We start from the raw sequence: 26,861 nt of genomic DNA on the forward strand, positions 1-26,861 counted from the left end.
GTCGCTCCGACAGCCCATGGGCCTCCCCCCTCCACATTGTCCCCAAGCCGGGAGGGGGGTGGCGCCCGTGTGGGGATTACCGCCGGCTCAACGATGCTACGACGCCGGACCGGTACCCAGTCCTGCACATTCAGGACTTTTCTGCCCGCCTTTCAAGGAAATTAATGTTTTCCAAGGTGGACCTTGTGCGTGGGTATCATCAGGTGCCCGTCCAACTGCTGGACGTCCCCAAAACAGCAGTCATAACTCCATTTGAACTATTTGAGTTTCTGCGCATGCCATTCGGCCTCAAAAACGCTGCACAGACGTTCCAGCGCCTTATGGACTCTGTGCTACGGGACTTGGATTGAATTTTTGTATACTTGGATGATATTCTCATAGCCAGCGCCTCTAAGGCTGAGCACATGTCCCACCTCCGGATGCTTTTTGAGTGGCTAAATGAGCATGGACTCATAATCAACCCGGCCAAATGCCAGTTTGGGCGGTCGACCATTGACTTCCTGGGGCACCGACTCACTAAAGAGGGAGCGGTCCCTCTTCCCATGAAGGTGGAAGCTGTGATGAATTTTCCCCGGCCGCCCACGGTTAGGTCACTGCAGGAGTTTCTCGGAATGATCAACTTTTATCACCGCTTTATTCCCCAGGCGGCTCGGATTATGCGTATGAGGCCCTTAGGGGTAAAGCGCCAAAACATGCTGTCGACTGGTCTGCAGAGAGAGACGAAGCTTTTCTGGATGCCAAGGCTGCCCTAGCCAACGCCACCATGCTGGCACATCCTTCCTTTAAGGCCCCGATCTCCATCACCACAGACGCCTCAGATTTTGCCGTGGGCGCAGTGTTTGAACAGTGGGTAGGCGGGGCTTGGCAGCCGCTCGCTTTTTTCAGCCGCCAGTTAAGCCCCAGCGAGCATAGGTATAGCACCTTCGATCGGGAGCGCCTCTGCCTCTACCTTGCCATCCGCCATTTTCATTTCCTGCTGCAGGCCCGCCAGTTCACAGCCTTCGTGGATCACAAGCCGCTGACGTTCGCCATGGCCAAGGTGTCAACAGCGACAGCTCTCATATGTCTCAGAGTTCACTGACATTCAACATGTGGCAGGTAAAGCAAACCTTGTCGCAGACTGCCTCTCCCGGGCTGTTGCGGGCGCCATCCACTTGGGGCTGGATTACACCGGTATGGCGGCGGACCAGGACCGACCCTGAAGTGCGAGATTTCAGGTCAGCCACCTCAAGCCTGCGGTTTGGATTTTATTTTTGTATACTTGGATGTTATCCTCATAGCCAGCGCCTCTAAGGCTGAGCACATGTCCCACCTCTGGATGTTTTTTGAGCGGCGCTAAAGTGTACCGTCACACCAAGGCCCCCCTGCAGCACTTCCCTGTACCTGAAAGGAGGTTCGACCACGTGAACGTTGACCTAGTGGGCCCCCTGCCCCCCTCACACGGCTTCAGTTACCTCTTTACTATGGTAGACAGGACTACCCGTTGGCCAGAGGCAGTTCCACTGTCAGCCACGATGTCCGCCGAGGTGGCCAGGGCCTTTATTGGAACCTGGGTCGCCCGGTTTGGCACTCCAGCCGACCTCTCTTCAGACCGGGGCCCACAGTTCACGTCCGAGCTCTGGAACACGGTCGCCAAGAGCCTGGGCGTGAAGCTACACCGGACTACGTCATACCACCCGCAGGCCAATGAGTTATGCAAGCGCTTTCACTGCTCAATGAAAGCAGCACTTCGGGCCAGCCTTACTCACAGCGGCTGGGTCGACCGGCTCCTGTGGGTCATGCTTGGTCTCAGGACGGCCCCCAAGGAAGACCTTCAGACCTCCTCGGCCGAGCTGGTTTACGGTCAGCCTCTGCGGGTACCAGGGGATTTCATCCCTAACATTACTGCCCCCTGGTCTGCAGCCCAGCAGCGGACAGCACTTCTGGAGAAGGCTAAGGTATTCACACCGGTCCCCACCTCACAGCACGGCCTCCCCCGGTCGCACGTCCCTACAAGTCTGCAGTCAGCGGAATATGTTTTCATCCGTCACGATGCCCATCGGGACCCCTTGCAGCCTCCATACGACGGTCCGTTCCGTGTCCAGGAGGCTGGGGACAAGTACTTTGTTGTGGACATGGGCGGGAAGCTGGAACACATTTCCATAGACCGCCTTAAACCGGCTCATGTGGACTTGGGCAAACCTGTTGGACTGGCCCAGCCCCCATGGCGGGGACGACCCCCTACCTTGCCCCGTCTTCCGAGTAAGGCCCACGAGACCCCCTCACCACCTATCCAGTGCCCGAGTGGCCGTAGGGCCCTTAAGGTTTTCCCTACAGAGGCGCCGGCCGCTACAGGGGTCAGGCGGAGCCGTTATGGCAGAGTTCTCCGCCCTCCTGTTCATTGACTTCTTTTGTTATGATGAATTCTGGGGGGACGTATGTAGTGAGTGCTATGGACATAATTCACCATTGTATTGATGGGGCACTGTCACTTTAAGGAGGTTGGTTTTGGGGTTGGGCTTAGAGAAGACGCGCTGGTGGGATGTCATTGATAAAATGTTTTGGTTACTACGAGCTGTCAGAGGCTAGCACGGCATAGATCTGACAGCTGTCACTTGTGCTAAAAATATAATAAATGACACACAGTTTTGTGTTGTCGCAAGATAGAAATTGTGCGTTTCTCCTTTCTGACGATTTCTACACTATAATCATATTTCAAATAGCATGTGTCCGGATGTGTCTATGATGTACTGCAAAAATAATAATCCAATTATCTGATCGCCATTCCAAATACTGATCGCGACCGTGTGTCCAACGTAATCCAGCATTGAACATGAACGGGGGGGGGGGGGGGGGTGGCGGGGACCCTCATCAATGCCATCCCTATAAGCGCTTGATACCAGCACATTATCAAAGTCAATATTTCTGGCTCTTGAAAACTACATAAATATTGTGTTACTAGCATTAAGAACTAATTCAAGATTAACAAGGGCCTCCTGAAGAGCATCAAAAGAAAGCTGCAATTTCTCAATGGCCAACTGAACAGAATCAGCAATACAGTACACAATTGTATCATCAGAATACAAATGGAAATGACATCTGTACAAAGAAGAAACAATATGATTGATGTAGATCGTAAAAAGGACAGTACCCAAAACGGAACCTTGCGGCATACCTTTTAATAGTTATGGACAGAAATTCAGATTTGGCTTGACCCAACTTCACACACTGATGCCTAGAAGATAGATAATCCCAAAACCAGACACAGGCATTACCATCCAAGCCAATGGTAGATTTTAGAAGCAGGTAGTGATGAAGGCTTGTCCAGACTAAAACGATTTTGATCTGTTTCGTTTTCGTTTCGTTTTAAAGTTTCCGTAAAAACGAAAACGTCTCAAGATAATAAGTGCATGCCACAAATTTACAAAATAAATGTCTTTCCTGTTTCTTTTATTTTGAAAACCCCTGACCGGAAGTGTTATAGTGTCTGTTGCTAGCAGCTTAACTTGTGTCGGCCGGTTCTGTGCTTTTCGAGCTAACATAACGTCATTAGTTTCCAAAGGAGAGGAGAGAAAGGCTGCGGCTCACATGCAGCTCAAACTACCTGTTGGGATAAATTAATTGATTGATGTTTAACTTGTCCCTGTGTGTGTCCAGTCATTTCGACTAGCAAACGTTGTATTTAACGTTACCTCAGGATACCACTGTCTATTGTATTTAGTTGGTTAGCTATTTAGCTCATGTGGATAGCATTTTGAATAGCATCAATGCTAGCTGGCTGGCTACAGCTACAGCTTTATTTACTAATTTATGGAGGCTTTTAATCGTCAATGTAAGAGAGGATTTGTCATGATCAACTGAAGGCGTATGCTATGGAACAATATGTGCTTTGGTTTTCAGAAAAAGGCCAGCTATGTGACGCTAATTATTTAGCTAATATTGATAGCATAGCTTGCTGGCTACAGCTCAACACCATGCCATGGGGAATACCATTTACTAAATGATGGAGTCTTTTTAATCGTCAAGGTAAGAGAGGATTTGTCATGATCAACTGAAGGCGTATGCTATAGAACAGTATGCTTGGCTACTACTTGGGTTTTCAGAAAAAGTACATTTAGCTGTAAAAGCCAGATCAAGCTTTGTAATACTGTTAAGGGAGATGTCAATCTGTTGTCGACGGTGGTTGGTGATGTTTGGCATGCGGGTAAGGGAGAGGTGGGCTATACGCGTCATCGGTTCAGGAGAAGACGTGTATCGCTTGTAAAGATGGTGACGCAGTGGGGGGCATCTTCAGGCATCTTCAGAATTGCGCACTCTGGGAGCTGGTATCAGAAAGTACCGTCTTCAGGCTGCCAGAACGCAGTTCCGTGTGGCAGAAAGATGCAAACGATCAAATACTTTGCCTAAAACAACCAAAATCGTTTGTCTGGACATGGCCTAACTATATCAAAGGCTTTTGACAAATCTACAAAGAGGGCAGCACAGTGTTTCTTCTTATCTGTAATTTGTTCTTTATTTTATTGTTAATATGTTTTTATATCTGGTTTTAGAGCCAAACACAGTACTACATCAGGCATCCCTCTGGTTACAAATTATATTATCTCAGCATTAGATAGTTTCAAGTTTCAAGTTCAAGTTTCTTTAATAGTTGTCATACAGAAGTACAGAATACTTTTATAAGAAGCATTTTGTATAAAAGTATTCTGTACTTCTGTATGACAACTATTAAAGAAACTTGAACTTGAAACTTGAAACTATCTAATGCTGAGATAATATAATTTGTAACCAGAGGGATGCCTGATGTAGTACTGTGTTTGGCTCTAAAACCAGATATAAAAACATATTAACAATAAAATAAAGAACAAATTACAGAATAAAAAAATATTCATCACAAGTCATCCAATCCAATCCAACTTTATTTATAAAGCGCTTTAACAGCCACAGGGGCACAAAGTGCTGTACAGAGAGAGCATTTTTTTTTTTTTATAATTTTTTTTAATTATTTTCAACCAGCATGGATACATACAGGATATGGTCAGTGTCAAATAGAGAATCATCCATTTTGGTTCTTCCCCCCCCCCCACCCCCACTCCCTCCCAACAGCCCACCCCCCCACCAGTTCCCTCCCACCAACCCCCCCCCCCTCCCAGGTTCAACTCAGACTCACATTAGGCAAACACTAAACTAACAGAAATAAGTAAAATGCAAACATAACAAAACAAAAACACATTCACATCTTCAACTTGCTCCGAGGTCCCAACATAGTCTCATAGAGTCAACTATGGAAGTGTACCCAACCTTTCATTCTCCATATACGTCAAAAAAGGTTGCCATATCTTATAAAATCTATCCGTAGAGCCTCCTAAGGTGCATCTCATCTTTTCCAAGTGCAGGAACCCCATTACATCTCTGGTCCATTGGACATGTGTGGGAGAGGCCTCCTGCTTCCACATCATAAGTATTAAACGTCTAGCAATTAGGGTAGAAAAAGCAATGATTTTCGAGTGTTTTATGTGAATAGGCATATCCTCTGGTGCCACTCCAAAGATTGCGATTATAGGGGAAGGGTCAATTTTGGTTCCAAATATTGCAGAAAAAGTATCAAATATAGATGTCCAATAGTTATATAAATTTGGACACGTCCAGAATGTATGAACAAGAGAACCCGTCATCGTCTTGCACCTATTGCACAAAGGATCTGTCCCTGGATAAAACTTAGCCAACTTCTCCTTTGAGAAATGTAGACGGTGTAGCACCTTAAACTGTATGAGCCCATGTCTGGCACATATTGAGGAAGAGTGAACATTCCGGAGAATAGATTGCCATTGTTCATCCGAAAATTCTACAGACAGATCATCCTCCCAATGTGATTTGATAATAGTGAGAGAGGGGGAATGTAGGGTTGACAATATATCATACAATACTCCAATCGCTCCCCTTCTGTATACATTAACATCTAGAAATTCATCTAAAGTTGTTTTTTCAGGCATGTTGGGAAATTTAGGATATCTGTTGCGTACAAAGTCACGAATTTGCATATAGCGGAAGAAATGAGTCCGAGGGATGTCATGCTTTTGAGTCAGCTGAGTAAATGAGGCAAAAACATTGTCAATATACAGATCTTTAAAACTAGATATACCCTTATTGCTCCAGATCTTAAAGGCAGAGTCCAATAGGGACGGTGGGAACATATGATTGCAAGGGATTGGTGCCCGAGACGACATTGATTGTAGACCGAACCTTTTCCTACATTGTATCCAGATTCTAAGAGAGTGATGTACTATCGGGTTATGTCGGTATGCATCCAATTTTAATGGAAGGGCTGAGCTAATCAAAGCTTGAAATGAGGTTTTTCCGCAGTGGGAGGACTCAATATGCAACCACGCTGGAGTCTCAGTCGACCGATCCCCCATCCAGTAAAGAATATTGTGTGTGTTTGCTGCCCAATAATAAAATTGAAAATTTGGCAAGGCCAGCCCCCCTGACCGTTTCGCCTCTTGTAAAAATGGCTTCCTAATCCTTGGAAGTTTGCCATTCCAAATGAATGCCGAAATCTGTGTATCTAGTGTGTTAAAGAATTGTCTCGGTAAATAAACTGGGACGCACTGAAAGATATATAAAAATGTGGGCAGGACATTCATTTTAATAACGTTAACACAACCAATTAGTGACAAAGGAAGCCTATCCCATCTTTGAAGATCTGATTTAGTACGCTCCAGGAGTGGTGCGAAATTTTTCTCGTATAGATTTTTATGTAAGCAAGTGACCTTGATGCCTAGATAAGTCAGATGATCTGCTACCTTAAATTGGAATGCCTCAAATGAGATCTCCTCAGCTTCACTGTTAACGGCTAACAACTCGCTTTTATGCATGTTCAATTTATATCCAGAGATACAGCCGAAGTCTCTGAAAATGGTAAGAGCATGGGGAAGCGATTCCAAGGGGTCAGACACATAAAGTAACAGGTCGTCAGCATAGAGGGATACTTTGTGTTCTAGGCCAGCCCTATGGATTCCCTTGATCCTGTCTTCCGCTCGCAACTTCATAGCTAAGGGTTCTATAGAAATTGCAAACAGGAGAGGGGATAATGGGCATCCTTGTCTAGTTCCACGATTCAGTGGGAAATAAGGGGAACATACATCGTTTGTCTTGACACGGGCCATGGGCGAGTTATACAAGAGCCTTACCCACGAAATGTACCTTTCACCTAGACCGAATTTTCCAAGAGTAAAAAGCAAATAGTCCCACTCCACCCTATCGAACGCCTTTTTGGCATCTAGTGACAGAGCAATCTCAGGTGTCGAGGGTGAAGGGGTGTATAAAATATTAAATAGCCTACGCAAATTAAAGAAGCCCTGTCTGCCCTTTACAAACCCTGTCTGATCCGGGGATATCATAGAAGGTAACACATGTTCTAATCTGAGAGCTAGAGTTTTAGATAGTATTTTACAGTCGACATTCAAAAGTGATATTGGGCGATACGACGAACATTGCAATGGGTCCTTGTTTGATTTTAACAGAAGTGAAATTGTCGCTTGCTGGAGAGTAGGAGGCAGGCACCCCGAGTCGAAGGATTCCGAGTACATGTCCAGCAAGAGCAGAGACAATTTGTCACTAAATACCTTAAAAAATTCCGCCGGAAAGCCATCTGGGCCGGGTGATTTACCAGACTGCATTGATTTGATTGCCAATTTAATTCCTTCTAAGGTGATATGCTGATCAAGTTCACTTCTGTCATCGTCCCCCAAAGTTGGAAACACCAGGTCCCCACAAAATGCATCAAACACTTCAGGGTTTTTTAACGAGTCCGAATTATAAAGTTTCGAATAGAAATGTTGGAAACTCATTTATTACTTTAGGGTCCTTAGAGGGGCGTCCAGATTGGGTTTCAATTTCAGGGATCATGTGCAAAGCCTCCGATTTACGAATTTGGTGAGCTAAAATCTTGGATGGTTTGTCCCCATGCTCATACCATGACTGTCTGGATCTGTGCATCAGCTGTTCCGTCTGCTTAGTGGAGAGTAGATTGAATTCCGTTTGTTTATAAAGACCTGAATTCCCTTTGTTTATAAAGGTCTGGCGACGGTGCCATTGAGTGCTGCTGATCCAGCTTCTTAATGAGATCTGCTAGTTCAGTTAAGCGCTTTTCTTTCTGCTTTCTGATAAACGAACAATACGAAATTATATGGCCCCGTAGAAATGCCTTTAAGCGCTCCCAAATAGTGCCGAATGTTACATCAGCAATCATATTTGTTTCAAGGAAAATATCAATTTGCTCCGAGATATGTTGGACAAAACCATTATCTGACAGTAGTAGAGGACTAAGGCGCCACGTGTAAGCCGAGTGCTGGTTTGGAAAGTTGAGCTCTAAAGTAAGGGGACTGTGATCCGAAATTACTATACTATTATATGTGCAGGTCTTAACATTAGGAAACAGTTTTTGATCAACAAAAAAATAATCAATCCGTGAATACGTTTGGTGGACAGGAGAGAAGAAAGAGTATTGTCTAGCTAATGGATAGAGAGATCGCCAAGCATCAACAGCACCGTATAACTCCAAGTAGGATTTTAGGACCACAGAGGATTTTGATATAACACGGGATCTTATTGAAGATCTATCTAACACCGGGTCCATTGTGGTATTCATATCTCCCCCAAGGATCAGCTGATGCGTATCTACATTGGGCAAGGAGTAAAGGAATTTTTTGAAGAATGTACTATCATCCCAATTAGGGGCGTATACATTTGCCAAAATTAGAGGGGTATTATATAATGAGCCCACCACTACCACATAGCGACCCTGTGGATCAGTGTTTACACTTGAGACAATAAATGGGGTAGATTTATGAATGAGAATCGCAGCACCCCGTGCTGTATTGTTAAATGTTGAATGGAACAATTGACCAACCCAATTTCTCTTAATTCTCAAGTGGGATGCATTTCTCAGATGAGTTTTTTGAAGAAAAGCTATATTCACCTTAAGGTGCAAAAGATGAGACAATACCTTAGTACACTTGAGTGGACGGTTCAGTCCTTTGACATTCCAACTGATAAGGTTGACTTGGCAACCCTTAACTTTCGAGGTTGTAGTGGAGGGTGTCACCATCCTGAATCACTGGAGAAAATATGAAAAACCCTGTATACACGTTTGCACAGGTCAAATGTATGAAAAAAGAACAGTTGTGTGACCTCAGAGCAAGAGAAGATGTGAAACGGAGACAAAAAAAACAAACCAGAACATAGATAACAAAACATTGACCCCCCCTCCCCAATATCCCCCCATGTCATCTCTAGGACAACCAAAAAAAGCCCAAGCCTTTGTGGCTTCTCTCTACTCGGGCAACCCTTACTAAGTAGCTTCCTTTTCGAGCTCGAAATATGTCCACATCGCTGTGAGGAATCATATTTCCTTTACCTCTACTCTATACTACCTGAGGTGTGTGACCGTTGGTACAAGAAAAATCAAACATGAACATCAAATATAAATCAAGTGTGTGAACCGTTAAGCATCGGCACTACAGTACAGATGGCTTATGTCCACAAACTTTTGGTAATCTTTTAGAGAGCTGTTTAGCCTTCAAAATAAACGTGAAAATATATATATATATATATATATATATATATAAAACAATAACAAAATCATATACATTTCACTTGATTCAGTTTTCTTTTTTTTTAACAATCATTTGTTGACACTCAAAAGTCAACTGATTAACTGCCAGAGTCTTGTTTGGTGCCATAACATGTTGGAAAGTATAACTTAGAAAGACCTAAGTAATGTTATATTTACTATAGGTGAAACATAGGATATGTGTTACATCACCTATCTACGTTGAGGGACACGTTACAGCAGCAGTCAGTTGTGTAGTTTACTCCCCGACAAAGGTAAGAGAAAAAGTATAAATAAAAAAATAAAAGTTGAAGCAACAGTTCATGTTATCTGTTGCTTCTGCTAGGCTATCTGCATCAGCCAAACAGCTACCGCTGCCATGTTATTTAGCCTGTCGGCTAAGTAGGCTACTGGTGGTAAACAATTATAAGGTTGTATGCTTATTGTGGATGACACAACAGATTTTATACAGGTTTAACAGGTTATATAGTGTTCGTGTTTATGTGGCCTACAAGAAGTGAAAGTTTAACAGTTTCCGAGTGTCCTCGATAGTCCATTCTAGGTTAGCTGGCTCAGTTATACAGCTAGCACAGCCAGCTAGCCTATTAGATAGCTTGTCGGCTAACCTGCCAATATGAGTTATTTAGGCACAGTCACCGTTTTCAGATAGTTTTGGGTGAAGTCGGTTGCCAAAGCTGAGTCTTCGAATCTGTGTGTCGAATTGTCCGGTAGAGTTATCCTCAGAACTGCAGGATAAACAAGTCCATACTTCACTCCATGGCAGGTTCGCAGCAGGCGTTTCACCTCTCCAAAGCTAGCTCGCTTCTTAGCTATTGCCGATGTATAGTCCGCGTGGATAGAGATCCTTTTCCCATCGAGGAGCAGGGGAGACCTTTTCCCCGCTTGCTGCATCATATCGTTGCGTACGTGGAAGAAGTGTACCCTGATGACAAACGGTTGTGGGGGCTCTCCTTCTCGTGGGCGGCTCCGTAGGGTGCGGTGAGCCCGGTCCAATATCAGCTTCTCCTCCAGGCCGAGTAGCTTTTGGAGCAGCCCGGCTATGTATTCCGTTGGTCGTGGACCCTCTGCTCCTTCTGGTACACCTAGCAGACGGATGTTGTTTCTCCGCATTCTACTCTCCATATCTTCGCATCTGTTGTCTAGGTATATTCTACCCTAGTCACCAGGGAGCCGACGGTGGTTTCCAATTCGCAAATGCGGGTGCTGTTATCTGTGGCGCCGCGTTCCAGCTCCGATATAACCTCTCCTTGCGTATCGAGTTTGTTTTGTACTTTCTCAATCGATTTCTTTAGCTCGTCTTTGACTGACAGCATCTCCGATCTGAGAGAATTTGAAAGGGAGTCGATTTTAGCAAAGATATCAGTCTTGAGAGAGCCCATCATGGCTTGTAGTAGTCCAGCAGTTAGGATCCCGGTTTCGTCGCCGGCCTCCGTGGCGTCTGGTGGCGGGCCTCCTTTTCGAGTATTCTGCATTATAAGTTATATTTCAGCACTGATATCAACAATAGTTCATCAAATTCGGTTTAAATGACTGTTCAAACACCTACTCAACATATGTGTTCAGTTTGATAAGAGTATAGTATATGGGTTTAGTCACACACTCAGGAGCGGTGGGGAAGCGTGTCTTACATCCTCCTCCTCCTCCAGAGGGAGCATATTAAAAAACTATAAGCAGCACTAAAATAGATAAAAAAAAACAAGAGTACCAAAAAGAGAAGGAAAAAAAAGTCATCGACATCAGGGTTCATACAGGGGCAATAAAATCAATCAAAACATCTGCAGCCAGATGTCCCTGCCTCAAAGTCATTAAGAATAACTTTAAATGCATCCAATGAGACCACCTACCAAAGATTCTGATAATTTTGCAACTGTTTCCAAGTAGAGGGAGCAACATACTGAAGGATACTTCGGTAATCAGCCAATCTCATCTCGTCATCTCCTTTGTGACTCTCCCTGTTCTGCGTTGTGTTTGTTTTCAATACTTCCCATTGGCTGTCACACCCACTGTATCAACCCCTGTTAGTACATCCGTAGTCATAAGAAACGACACTGCAACGTGATCTCTTTCCTGATGTTTATTTTCATAAAAATAGCTCCGTATCAGATTCAGTAATGTCCTTGAACAGTCCTTGAAGAAAGACTAAATTCATTATTCTCCACCGTCTCATCTCTCATTAGTTCAATGGTTCTGAGGCCTCGTCGTAGCCAACAACCATTCCCTGTTAGCCAAAGCTAGCGATGACATGGCATATTCCCTTCCTCCCCGCGAGGGGAGGAGGAACCGTTTCAAAGTCTCTGATCAACGCGTCTGTGGTCGTGTCTCAATCTAAACTTACCCCGGAAGGAACTCACACCTCATAACATTCTCCCCATAGCAACGGGCCCGCCCCTTCTTCTCATTACTATGTGACACGCTCTTCACCTTTAACACACTAAACGTCCGTTCTATCGATGTCAAACTCTCCCCATAGTTCTCTCTGACCAAACCTGCCTGCTCTCAGTGCTTATCAGTGTTTTTGTTACAAACCTGCTGATGACCTCTGAGCCATGGGCTCTGCTATTAGTCTGCTGCTAACACACACTGACTGCCGGCTACTTTTAAGATCTATAGTTCCGTATGAGTAGATGCTGCCACCCACCGATATATACATTATATACACATTGAAAAACATAGATTCCTTCAATACTTAAACCCCCTTTTTCCCAATTCAGTACGGGCTTTAGGGACAGATAGTAGGAATAAGTCCTGGGAGTAAACACAATAACTTCCCATACATAGCCTTATAAATAAAAATATGCTTATTTTAACAACACATCACACATATCGCTCCGGCGTCCAAAGAGTTAAAGTAGAAAAACAAAAGTAATCTGTAAAATAATACAGTGAATTTCCTGTGAGAATTACTTTTTTTACAGTGTAGGCTGATGAATGAACAATAATCCACTTGATAAAGTAAAATTGGATGCAAACGAATAACCACGGCTTGGGTCGAGTGAAAACAGACGACTGACTGACTAATTTTATTCAACAAAAACACGATGCAGGTGCGGATAACGCTCAGCGTTTGCTTAAAGCCGGACATTTGCACGAGGTGCGCTTGATTTCCATCACAGGCCAGTTGAATTGCTCCTGGGTGAGGCAGCGGGCCGTATGAAAATTCCAGGCGGGCCGGCATAAGATTCTAGTAAAACATTTTAAAATATTAAATGGCATATAGAATCAATTGTTGTTTTTCTGGTAAATTAATAGTTTAGATGAATCGATAACAAAATAATGGTTAGTTGCAGCCCTAGTGTTGGTGCCGTGAACAGGAGTTCAGTCGTAGGTGAAGAGGTATTCAGTACATGGTTCTGGGTCTGTAGTAAGAAACATGAGCATCACGTTCTGTTCAACGTTGCTTCCAAATAAAAAGAGAAAATGCCTTCCATTTGTATTTAGTTTAAACTCTGGATTATTCAAAAGTAGTCATGGATTATGTGGTTATTTTGTAGAAACATTTTTCATCCAATTTAAAGAAAACAGACTATATCGTGATATATTTTGTTACAGATATATGAAATTTCCCATAGCGTGATGTAAGATTTTATCCATAAAGTGACACTTAAATCTGTCATAACCTGAGACTAAAGGGGCTTTAGTCCTGGACTAAATTAAACTGACCTTAACCATAGCCACGATAACCACTCCTGCTCCAGAAACGGTTGACTAACTGGTGCTTGAAACAAAGTGGTTTAAGTCTATAACTGTAGATGACTCTGGACTACACTGTTCTTAAACTATAAAACCAAGATACATACCATTATAAACCTCTTGCATAGAAACTAAAGCTGAATAAAATAACCAATTATCTTTCTCTCCTTCCTCTGACACTCTTCTTCATCACTATCTCCATCCAGATAGCTGTCCTGTCAGGCCTGGGAACAAACCAAGAGGCTTGGATGGAAGAAAAGGTCTCTGCTGTGACCAGTGTGGAAAGAACTTTAGTCGACTCGATAGTCTGGAGAGACACCAGAGAATTCACACAGGAGAGAAGCCCTACTCCTGTGATCAGTGTGGACAGGGCTTTACTCAGCAACAGAATCTGAAAACACACCAGATAATTCACACAGGAGAGAAGCCCTACTCCTGTGACCAGTGTGGACAGGGCTTTACTCTGCAACAGAGTCTGAAAACACACCAGAGAATTCACACAGGAGAGAAGCCATACTCCTGTGACCAGTGTGGACAGGGCTTTACTCAGCAACCGCATCTGAAAAAACACCAGAGAATTCACACAGGAGAGAAGCCCTATTCCTGTGATCAGTGTGGGAAGAGCTTTACTCAGAAACAGAATCTGAAAAAACACCAGAGAATTCACACAGGAGAGAAGCCCTATTCCTGTGATCAGTGTGGGAAGAGCTTTATTCAGCAACAGAATCTGAAAACACACCAGAGAATTCACACAGGAGAGAAGCCCTATTCCTGTGATCAGTGTGGACAGGGCTTTACTCTGCAACAGAGTCTGAAAACACACCAGAGAATTCACACAGGAGAGAAGCCCTACTCCTGTGACCAGTGTGGCCAGGGCTTTACTCAGCAACATAATCTGATAACACACCAGATAATTCACACAGGAGAGAAGCCCTACTCCTGTGACCAGTGTGGACAGGGCTTTACTCGGCAAGAGCGTCTGAAAACACACCAGAGAATTCACACAGGAGAGAAGGCTTACGTTTGCAACCAGTGTGGAAAGAACTTTAGTCGACTCGATAGTCTGAAGAAACATCAGAGAATTCACACAGGAGAGAAGCCTTATTCATGTGACTAGTGTGGGAAGAGCTGTAGTCATCTGAGTATTCTGAAATCACACCAGAGAATTCACACAGGACTGAGAGAAGCCTCCTTCTGTGACCAGTGTGGGAAGAACTTTAGGACAAGTACACATCTTCTGATTCATCAGCAAATCCATACAGCAGAGAAGCCACATCATTGTGGTCTGTGAGAAGAGATGCAGTAAATAAAAATATTAGAGAAAACATGCGAAAATCCACTTGGGAGAAAAGATTCAGTGAAATGTCAAGAACCTGTCAATTCATCTGCATGTTTTTAGAGTAGAGGAAGAGTTCCACTCATAATGAATGATACTTTTTTTTTTTATTATATCTATAAAGATGATCTGTCAAAAGCTTTTGATACAGTCGATCATCACATGCTTTTAAAAAGGTTATCTAGTAGCAAGGCGCTCGCCACCAACGCAAGAGATACTGGTATCGAGCCCAGCTCTCGGCGTTGCTTCCGGCTTGGCCGGCCGTCATACTAACACAATTGGCAGTGTTAGCGGGTGGGAAAGCCGGTGGGTGCGTCCTGGTCGTTGTAAACAGCGACTCCTACAGTTCAGTCGGGGCGCCTGCTCAGCGAGGAAAGGATCTAAGGGAGGTAGTGTGATCCGTCCACACGTTACACTCTCAGTGAGAGTCCGCGCTGCCAGGTGAAAAGAAGCGGTTGATTGGCTACACATGTGTCGGAGGAAGCATGTGATAGCCTCCACTCTCCCAGACCGACTGTAGGGGGTAGGTGCGCAACGACCAGGAAGGGGATTGGGAATTGGCATAACGACTAACATTGGGATGGGGGAAAAAACGGAGAAAAAGGAGGGGGGGGAATATATATATATCTAGTATTAGCCTGGATAGTGGTGCATGTTATTGGTTTCAGGATTATCTATCTTCTGCTGTGTCAAATCGGCCCCTGTTCAATCTGAATTATTGTCCATAACTAAAGTTTTGCCGCAAAGTTCAGCTGGTCCTGTCCTTTTTACTATTTATATGAATGATATTGTTTCATCTTTGAACGACTGACTTGACAACGTTTTGGATAAGATGTGATTTATAGACATGCTGCAGCTTTAACTCTTAAACCGCTGCACATCATTCTGCCTTCCGATTTATTATTGGTGACCGATATGATGCCACCACTGTGTCCTTTATGATATATATGATGCCCACCACTGTGTCCTTTATGATATATGATACCCACCACTGTGTCCTTTATGATATATATGATACCCACCACTGTGTCCTTTATGATATATATGATACCCACCACTGTGTCCTTTATGATATATATGATACCCACCACTGTGTCCTTTATGATATATACCACCACTGTGTCCTTTATGATATATACTTTTATTGTATGTTACCTGGGAGTTCTTGAGTCTTTGCTCGATACATTATCTCTGCCAGTTTAAATTTGAATAAGTCCATTTAGCTTTAAAAGGCATTTGACGAGCAAGTTATTTGTGTGATCCCGAAATCTGACCTTGTGTACAATTCTCAGCTTTTTTCTGTAGTATAATTAATGGTTTTAAAGTTCTTATGTATGCTTTTCCCCATATCTCCACACAGTAACTCACATATGGTAAGACGGTGTATTTAGGTATTTCTCTTGCCATCAAAGTTGATATTTGCTACAGTAGAATAGATCATTAGTGTTGTTGGCTCAGTGGTCTGCTGTTGTGGCCCCCATCCTGTGCACTTCAGCCCCAGCCTCGTATGTTATCCGGAGTGATGGAGGTTACGGCTCTTTGAAGGGAGCCGGATATTTTGGCTCAGTCTCTTTCCAAGAACCTAAAATATCGGGTCATCGTTATTTCTTTAGGGGGTTTGATTGATTGATTGAAAACTTTATTAACCGATTGCAGAATGGGTACAATACTGTACAGCTCAATACTAACAACTGCCAAGAGGATGAAGACCAGAAAAATACTTTTGTCTTGTTTACATAAGGGTCCTCCATTTTTATTTCAACAAGACATTTATGACATACAAGACATACAACTATACAGTACTGTTTAAGAAAAAGAGATCATAAAAAAATATATACATTCGAAGGGGAAGAAACAGTACGTGGGGGGGGATTTTGACATTTAATTTTTCAATTGCAGCCACCCGTAGGTGAGCAGGGGTAAGGTGGGTTTTAGGGGTAAGGCCAAGCAGTAGTCGTGTGTGGAAGTAACTAAGGCTGACTGATGATGTTGATTTGTGCGTCGCCCTCCCTGCCACAGATTTTATAAAAAAAATAATAATAATAATGATGTATGATAAATATAATAATCATTTAAAGTATAAAACGTCTCTTAAAATGTAAAAACAACCACAAGTAGTTCATCACTTAAATAGGTATGTGACTGGCAAAGGACATTCATTTTGCATACAGGGCACACAAAATCCAAACCTTAACAAGAAATGTCTTCAGACAAACAAGTTTCTTTATTTGCCCATAAGGGTAAATTGCAGGGACATAACTGTATATAAGACATCAATATGTTACGCTTCAAATTAGCAGTGCAAATCTGTTTAAATTTGTCATACAATATTTTTTTATTGAGTTAAGTGTGTAAATCACTAATGGAACAAAAACAACAAACTGTGCGCGCACATGTGTCACAGATAATAATAAACTTTATTTGTATAGTTTCAAGTTTCTTTAATAGTTGTCATACAGAAGTACAGAATACTTTTATACAAAATGCTTCTTACTGTTACGCTCCAGAGACTGTGCAAGACAAGATAAGTATGAAATAAAATAACATAGTATAGCATGTAAATTAGAAGTAAAAAATGAGGTCACAGTGTTCAGTATAGACATATGTACAATGTTCGATGCATAAGACGTAACTGAGTTACCATATAACAATATACTATGCAGTGTACTAATATACAATACTATATAGTGCAAAGCAGAAATGCGATGAGGTACAATTTACAGTAGGTGTACGAGTTGTAGTGCAAATCCTTTATCAATAAATATAAAGTGTGTTTGTGTGATCTAAAGTGTGGAGAGTGGGTGCTGCAGTGTGTTGTTTGTTTAAGTGAGTGTGTGGGTGTGTGTGCTATGTGCAATTGATGGTTGTTGCATAGTGTTTATTGTTCGTTGAGCAGCCTGATGGCCTGGGGATAGAAGCTTCTTCTGAGTCTTTCTGTGCTCGCCTTAAGACTCCGGTATCGCTTGCCTGACCGCAGCAGTTCAAAGAGGCAGTTGTTCGGGTGGCTGGAGTCCTTGATGATTCTCTTCGCCTTCCCCCTGCACCGCTTGTTGTAAATGTTCTGGAGGGTGGGAAGCCCCCCTCCAATTGTGCGTTCGGCTGAACGTGTCACTCTTTGTAGTCTGCTACGGTCTTGTGCAGTGCTATTCCTAAACCAGGAGGTGATGTTGCCAGGATGCTCTCTATTGTACATGAGTAGAAGTTCCTAAGGATCTTCTGACTGACTTGGAACTTCCTTAGGCGCCTGAGGAAGTAGAGGCGTTGTCGTGTCTTCTTCACAACACTGTCAATGTGTGTGGTCCATGTCAAGTCCTCGGATATGTGGGCTCCGAGGTACTTGAAACTGTTCACTCTCTCAACCGGTGCCCCGTCGATGCTGAGGGGGCTGTAGTCCTTGACCCCCGACCTCCTGAAGTCCACAATCATCTCTTTTGTTTTGCTGACGTTCAGGGAGAGGCTGTTCTCCTGACACCACTATGACAGATTCTCGACCTCTTCCAGGTAGGCCCTCTCGTCGTTGGCAGAGCCCACCACTACTGTGTCATCAGCAAATTTGATGATTGTGTTGTTGTTCCGCTGTGCCACGCAGTCATGTGTGTACAGGGAGTAGAGGAGGGGGCTCAGAACACAGCCCTGGGGGGCCCTTATGTTGAGCGTGATGGATGAGGAGGTGCAGTTGCCTGCTCTTACCACCTGGGGTCTGCCCGTCAGGAAGTCCAAGACCCACTGGCAGAGGTCATAGTTCAAGCCCAGGTCCCTGAGCTTGGCTATGAGTTTGGAGGGGACTATGGTATTGAATGCTGAGCTGTAGTCGATGAACAGCATTCTCACATAGTTCCCCTGCCTCTTGTCCAGGTGTGATGCTGCTGTGTGCAGCACATGGGCTATGGCGTCCTCCGTGGACATGTTGGGGCGGTATGCAAATTGCAGGGGGTCCTGGTTGATGGGGAGGGAGGAACAGATGTAGCCCTTCACTAGCTTCTCAAAGCACTTCATGGCTATGGAGGTGAGGGCTACAGGGCGGTAGTCGTTGAGGCAAGCGGGCGTCGATTTTTTGGGTACAGGGATGATGGTGGACTTCTTCAGACAGGTGGGGATGACAGCCTGTTCCAAGGACAGGTTAAAGATGTCAGTGTATACCAGTGAATGCCAGTTGGTCGGCACAGACTTTTAGGACGCGGCCGGGGATGCCGTCCGGTCCTGCTGCCTTCCTGATATTCACTTTTTTAAAGATCCGTCTCACCTCATGCTCTGTTACCCTGAACACTGAGTCTCCATCAGCAGACCCCCCCCCCCCCCCATTGCCGTTGTTTGTAGGCTGGTGTTGTAATTCACAGCCTCAAACCTTGCATAGAAGGAATTGAGATCATTTGCTAAGGAGATGTCACTGTTCAGTTTGAGGGAGGTGCCTTTGTAATCTGTCATTGTTCTGAGGCCCTGCCACATACCTCTAGAGTCAGCCTGTTCAAACTGAAGTTCAACTTTATCCCTGTAACACCGTTTTGCCTCTATTACTGCTCTCCTGACGTTGTGTCTTGCCGTCTTGTGTTCTTCCATGTTGCCTGTCATAGCACCTTTCATACAGAAACTGCAGCTCAAAGTGCTTGACAACAGAAAATAAACAGGCATAAAATGAGCACATAAAGTGCAGACATATATAAAATCACAGTTTTTTACATTAGGATCTAACATCCCAACAGGCCACCTTGTTTATGGTTTGATTCAGTTTTAAATAGACCATAATAAAAAGAGTAAGATAAAAGAGACAGAGTAAAATAGTGCAGTGCAATAAAATTGTAGAATAGAATAGATTAAAAAAATATATAATTTACAGTGCAATAAAATAGTTCTGGATTACTGTTCAACAGTTCAACGTCGTCTTTACCTTCTCTGTTTGGTATCCACAGTTTAAAACTTGACAGTCTTCCCTCCTGTTTTATACCCACGTTGGCCCTTGAAGATCTAGCCTGTCTGCTGGCCACTTTTTCATGTTTGTCTTCCTGGGCCTCTTAGAAGACGAAGACCATTTGGCTGCTACATGGCTCGGGTTGACTTGCTCCAGCCTTCCTGATACGGATCAAGTCTTCAGCAGTGGAGGCTGCTGCTGTTCTTACTACCATTCTGGGCTGAAAATCCACGCTCTCACTGAGCGGAGGAGATCGGCATCACAAGCAGTATTTCAGCCAAGTGCAGGAAGTTCTGACATAAGAGTAACTAGGAGTAAAACTCAATTAATTTATTCTGTAGAGTACACACGACTTTGTAAATTCTGAAGAATATTAAATATTCCCCACAAACCTCTGAACGATATGGCTCCTTGGTGAGCAGTCTCTGCCTCAGCCTTAGGTATGACTTGTCTGTGAAAGTGGTCCTGATGAGGGTCTTCAGCTGCTGCCATTCCTGAAGGACCTGCTCTGACTGGCATCCACCACTAGATGTCAATAGAGATACAGGGAGAGAGATTAGGGGAGAGAATAAGGTATGGGAACATTTAGAAAATTTTAGACGTAAGAAATGTGTGAAACTTAAAACATTGAACATGTTACATATAGATTCATTAAAATACATAACATCTAATCTTGGTCATACCTCTATACTAAAATGAGAATTTGCAATATTGCCCTATCTACTCACTAGATTTAGTTTGAGGTTACCACCAGGTGCCGGTCCACCCAGCAGACATCCCTAAGACGGCGGTGATTACTCCCTTTGGTTTATTTGAGTTCTTGCGCATGCCATTTGGGCTTAAAAACGCAGCACAGACATTCCAGCGCTTGATGGACTCTGTGTTACGGGACCTGCCTTTTTTGTTTGTTTACTTAGATGACATCTTAGGCTGAGGTTAGACTAGTGTATTCCTGGCGTTTTTTTATACGTTTTTGACGACGTATCATGTCCTATCTACACAGAAACGCGTTTTTTGGCGTTTTTTTGTGGATACGGCTGAAACGCAAAATTGTGTTTGCGTTTGGAGATACGCAAAAAAAACGAGTCGACAACAGCGTGTAGTCAGCACGCTAGCCGTTGTTGCGAAAACGCCCATGCGCAGTAGATACCATCTGCGTGCCCTTCCGGTGACAACAGTGTGTGTGTGTGTGTTTGGGACAGAGCTCCGTGTCCCAATAGCTTCAGCTACCATGTGTTGTCAAGTTATTGTTATAAGGACCCCAGTCCAAGCTACAACAGTCTGCATTCCCTTAACAATTGTTTGTATTGAGCCGTATTGTATTGTACCCATATGCAATATGTTAAATAAAGTTTACATCCATTCATTCTGCTAGCATTACCGATAGCATGAGCAGCTGGCTAACGTGAGCTATCAGGATTCAGACCCTGTTAGCTCAGAGTTCCTCTTTCAACTTAACAAGCATTAAACAAAATGGCCCAGTCATCTATTCACCTTTGTTTAATACACACAGCGTTGTCTCTAATGTTATCTAACTACTGATAGCTCGCGATATCATCAGTTTCGTGCTGGCTAAGTAGCGTGAGCTAACGTTAGCTTCTAGCCACAATGCTATAGTTATAATGGCATACTCCATTGACGTTAGCATGCAGGTAACAATGCTACCGATCGTTTTTAGACTAAACTATCTGCTCTTGGTGGTCACTTGTGTTGATGTTAGTTTTGTTTCATCAACAAATGACAGGCAGAACACACAGTGAATGTATCCGTTTTGTTTATTGCACTTTTATTAGGCTTTGCTGAAAAAAGAATTGCTGCATTGAGTGAGCAAGCAAGATGGTGGCGCGGCATAGGCGCCTGCCTTATTGACATTTATTTCCTGGAGCTTCCACCAGGAAGTGTATTGGCACATTCGTTCTGATTGGTTGAAATTGCCTTCATGTTTGCCACCTACTGCCACCTACTGCTTTGGCAGTGTACTACATCAGTGTGCTTGGCTGACAAAAACGAAAAAAAAACGAAAGTGTGACTCAGGCGCACGACGTCGCGGCGATACGCATAAGAAAACAATACGAAGATGATACGAAAGGTGTAACCTCTGCCTTAGTCGCCAGTACCTCCAGGGCTGAGCACTTGTCCCATCTCAGGACCCTTTTCCACCGACTCAGTCAGCATGGGCTCATAGTTAACCCAGCTAAATGCCAGTTTGGGCTGTCTGGGATCGATTTCCTCTGGCACCACGTCACCAAAGATGGGGCAGTTCCCCTCCCATCTAAGGTTGACGCCATAGCAAATTTTCCACTGCCACCCACCATCAAGGCTCTGCAAGAGTTCCTTGGCATGTTACATTTTTACCATCGGTTTGTCCCCCGGGCTGCTCAGCTAATGCGACCTCTGTACGTGGCTCTCAGGGGTAAAATCGCCAAACATGTGGTGGACTGGACGGACGAGAGACGCAAGGCGTTTGTCGATACTAAAACCGCCCTGGCCAATGCAACCAGGCTGGCACACCCACTTCCCAACGCCCCTGTTGCCATCACCACTGATGCTTCAGACTATGCTGTTGGAGCGGTATACGAACAGTGGGTGAGTGGGGCTTGGCAGCCGCTGGCGTTTTTTAGCCGGCAGCTTCGACCTAATGAGTGCAAATATAGCACTTTTGATAGGGAGCTCCTCGCCCTCTATCTGGCCGTGCGGCATTTCCGTTCCCTGCTGGAGGCTCGTTAGTTCACGGCTTTGTAGACCACAAGCCACTCACTTTTGCTATGGCTAAAGTGACTGAGCCATGGTCTGCCCGTCAGCAGAGGCATCTGGCATATATCTCGGAGTTTACTACGGATATTCAGCACATCGCAGGCAGGGACAATCTAGTGGCAGACTGTCTCTCTCGGGCCTTGGTCAGGGCCGTCCATGTTGGTTTAGACTATGCACGCATGGCCGACCTGGACGTTCAGGCCTACAGGACGGCCATCACAGCACTCAGGCTGGAGGATGTGGCATTTAATGAGGCTAACGGCACACTCCTGTGCGACGTTTCCACGGGACGGCCACGACCGGTTGTGCCCAGCAGTTGGAGACGTCATGTTTTTGACATCATACATGGTCTCTCTCACCCCGGAAACAGGGCATCTCAAAAACAGGTGGCGGTCAAGTTCATTTGGCACGGGCTGAAAAAGGATGTGAGCGGGTGGGTTAAGACCTGTGTGATGTGCCATCGCGCTAAGGTACACCGCCACATTAAAGTTCCTTTGGCCCTGTTCTCCGTGCCCGAGAGGAGGTTTGACCATGTGAATGTGGCCCTGGTGGGTCCATTACCCCCATCGCATGGTTTCACATACCTCCTCACGATGGTGGACAGAACCACTTGGTGGTCAGAGGCCGTTCCGCTGTCATCCACGTCCACTGATGTGGCTCGGTCGTTTATATATACGTGGGTGGCCCGGTTCGGTGCTCCGTCTGACCTTTCGTCGGACCGCGGACCTCAGTTCACCTCTGAGCTTTGGTCCGAGATTGCCAGAAACGTAGGCGTGAGATTGCACCGCACTACCGCTTATCACCCGCAGGCTAACGGTTTGTGTCAGCGGTTTTACCGGTCCATGAAGGCCTCTCTCCGAGCTACCCTTAGCGTGGTAGTTGGGTCTCAGGACCGCCCCCAAGGAGGATCTCCAGTCATCGTCGGCTGAGCTGGTCTATGGCCAACCACTGCGGGTCCCCGGGGAGTTTTTACCTGACACCACAGACCCCTGGTCTGCGACCCAGCAGCGTGTTTCACTCTTGGAGAACGCTAGGGCATTTGTGCCGGTCCCCACCTCGCAGCATGGTTTGCCACAGACTCGTGTTCCACCCGGCCTCCAGGCCACGTAATATGAACTTTGAACTGCTGCGGTCAGGCAAGCGATACCCGAGTCTCATGGCAAGCACAGAGAGACTCAGAAGGAGCTTCTATCCCCAGGCCATCAGGATGCTCAACGACAATAACACTGTAACAAAACATCAATACACTCACAGCACACACATCCACATTGTCAAGTTTTGGTTTATAACTGTCAAGTTTGTTCTTATTTTCCCCACTTGAAGGGCTCAGGCAACGTGATCAAGGATGGATATAACTCTGTGACTTCTTTGACCTTTGTTTGTCATTTAATTGGTTGTCACAATAGCAGTCACAATAGCAGGTTATAAACCTGAAAGGGTATGAAAGGAAATGTTTCAACATCAACATAAATACATAGGCTATAATAATACCATAAATTATAGTTAACATTAATACATTTAGCCTATATTATCAGTTCATTCAAATAAACAATTACCAAATGCATTTTCATTAAGAACATTCATTCAGCATTTACCAATACATTTGACATTTTGTTTTATTCTTATTATATATACCATATAACCTATATTATATATATATATTTATCTATTTATTTATTTATTATTTATTTATATATTTATCTATTTATTTATTATTTATTTATATATATATACCACATATAACCTTTTTTTTTGTTGTTTTTTTTATCCACTTTTTCTCCAATTTTTTCTATATTTTCTCCCATCCCAATTTCGTATCATCCAATTCAACCCTCCCCTGTCACGAACGCTGTTTCTTGCCTCCCACAAGCCGGCTGCAATGTGGACTAAGTCATACATAGCACAAGTCCCCTCCGGTACTTGAGGTAACAGCAGTTGCATCTTTTCACCTGCGCAGCTCGATCTCTCAGTGTCGAGGAGTAACGCGTGGGAGGCTCACGCTGCCCCCGACACTTCCTGATTCTACTGCGCAGGCGCACCAACCGACTTGTAGGAGTCGCTTGTTCACAACGTTCGATCCCCACCCTTCAGTTTTCCCTCCCCGTAATACGGCCAATGTGTATTACTGCGGACGACCAGCTAAACTGAAAACAATGTGGAGAGCTGGATTCGAACACGCGAATCCTAGCGTCTCCACACTGGTGGCGAGTGCCTTGCCCACTACACCACCTAGCCGCCCATATAACCTTTAATATATATATATATACACAACATACCATATATAACCTATATTATATATATAGTATTTACTTATTTATGTATTACACCAATCAACATTGTTCTTTAAACTTAACCATGTCATGAATGTCATGCATCAAAATGTTCAAACAATATATTCAAAAACTGTTGTAATGCCAGACATTACAGGCCTACAGAAACACCATTTCCCAGGGTGCACTGGGGCCGCATGTCAAACATTTCATGTTGAGCAGAGCTAACATGCTACAAACATTTCATGTTGAGCAGAGCTAACATGCTAACACAAGCAAAGCACATGAACAGAGCTAACATGCTAACACAAGCAAAGCACATGAACAGAGCAAGCAGAGCACATATCATAAAGCAAGCAGGGCACATGCACATTTAAGCAAGCAGGGAAGGTAAAAGTGAACATACCGTTGGGTCATCACATTCCTGGTTTGATTGCAGCTTAACTCATTGAGCACAATGAGCTGACTCAATGACTGACTGAATCATGGACTGAATGAGCAAGTCCTCTGGGCTGCCCCCATATATGCCAGATGGTAAACCAGTCAAGCCCTCCCATGCTGCCCACATAGATGCCTGATGTAAATTATTCTCTTTTTACCCTTAAAGTTCATTTAATTTCTGGTTTACCTTGAAAATAGTTGCAAGGAGTACATTTGATCATTTAGGGGACATTTAAATTGTACCATTTGTTTTGGATAAATAATATATGTAATTTTGAGTCAATAAAATACATTTGGCTCTCTTTTCTCCTAAAGAGTTCGACACCTCCCACTTAAGTTCCTGATCGCTTGGCTTGATCAGAAACTTACTTCACATCAGACATTGACCCCTCTTAATGACACCTTTTTTTATTTTTATTTTTTTTCATGTCTTCTTTATATATATTTTTTTTTTCTTCTTGTATGACGAGTGTGTGTAGACGAGCAAGCATAGTACAAAGTCAGCTACGTCTCTTGGCAGATGTGTGTGGTGCCAAGATCGATGGGGCATGGGGTATGAATGCTCTTAGTCTTCATGTATGTGCGGAGTGTGGGATATAGTGGTAGCGCATGGCGTCCACCAACCAGCCGAGAGGGGGGGTTAGGGATGGTGACCAGATTCAGGGGCTTGGGCGATGAACTGGGTGAGGGGTGTGGGCAGGGAACTGCATCAGGGCGGCTCGGGCAGACGAGTTTGGACCTCCACGGGGAGGAGGACCACCAATCTTCTTACGTCTCTCCTGATGACGGTCTTGGGCAGTGGAGAGCTCCTCTTCTTCTGTCGACCTGCAGGGGAGATGATGAGGCCGGCACACGTCTTGATATCAGCGTCCCTGACGATCCCTTTTCTGTCTGGGTATACTGACAAGATTCTTCCCAGACGGAACTGGCCTCTCAGCGCGTTCGGGTCGGCGATCCAGACAAGATCCCCGACCTTGACGTTCCGCTCTGTCCGATGCCATTTGTTGCGGACAAACAGATTTGGGCCAGCTAGCTCACTCCATTTTGCCCAGAATCTGTCCACCCCGATTTGAATCGCTCTCAGTCGGCGCCAGGGATGGGTGCACAGGTCGAGTCCACTTGTATCACCTACAACGGAGGCATGGCCCAGGATGAGGGAGTTAGGCGTGAAATACTCGACTACATCCTCTTGGCTTTGGGCTCTAGCGTCAATAGGGCGTTGATTTCTCAGGTTGGCCGCCTGGTAGACCAGGGTTTGAAGTTCTACCCACGTGAGCGCCTCTGTTGCGTCTCTGAGGTTGGTGAGCACTCTTTTCAAAAGCTTCACTGCAGCCTCCACTGCCCCATTCCAATGGGGAGCATCTGCAGGGTGGAACTTCCACTCCCATTCAGTCCCATTCTTGGCCTTTTCTTCATGCGCTTCTCTGACCAGTAGGAAAGTGACAGTAGTGTCACAGAACTCAACACAGTCTTGGGCCACGAGAGCCAAATCCTGAAAAGCTGCTGCTCTTTCTTTTGCAGATTGGGCCTGCCTCCCACTTTGCTGTTCCGGGAGCCTGGCCGTTGCCACCCAGCCAGGTTTCCACTCAACACCGTCTAGGGCCACAAGAGCCAAATCCTGAAAAGCTGCTGCTCTCTCTTTTGCAGATTGGGCCTGCCTCCCACTTTGCTGTTCCGGGAGCCTGGCCGTTGCCACCCAGCCAGGTTTCCACTGCTCGTCTGGTCCAGGCGACAATTTCGCACAACTTCGCGTCGCTCTGGCCTCACAGCTGTTTGGACTGGTCTCTGGTGACCGCTGCAGAGAATGCTTTCCTCTGGAGTCCTTTGATTTGATCAGCAACAGAATCTTGCTGG

General features: G+C 44.7%; 1 protein-coding gene across 1 annotated transcript in view; it reads left to right on the forward strand.

Moving 5' to 3' along the window:
- The window catches only part of LOC311231830 (uncharacterized protein), a gene marked incomplete at its 5' end in the record, with an annotated part of 82,837 nt that extends 67,711 nt beyond the window's left edge, over positions 1-15,126 (forward strand). Inside the window, one exon of the mRNA XM_084318452.1 lies at positions 13,507-15,126. Coding sequence (XP_084174578.1) covers positions 13,507-14,417 — 911 coding nt within the window. The 3' untranslated portion in view covers positions 14,418-15,126. The remainder of the gene's footprint in view (positions 1-13,506) is intronic.
- Positions 15,127-26,861: the final 11,735 nt, after the last annotated feature.

Source organism: Notolepis coatsorum, assembly GCF_963971535.1.
Source record: "Notolepis coatsorum genome assembly, chromosome: 7".
Lineage (NCBI taxonomy): Eukaryota > Metazoa > Chordata > Actinopteri > Aulopiformes > Paralepididae > Notolepis > Notolepis coatsorum.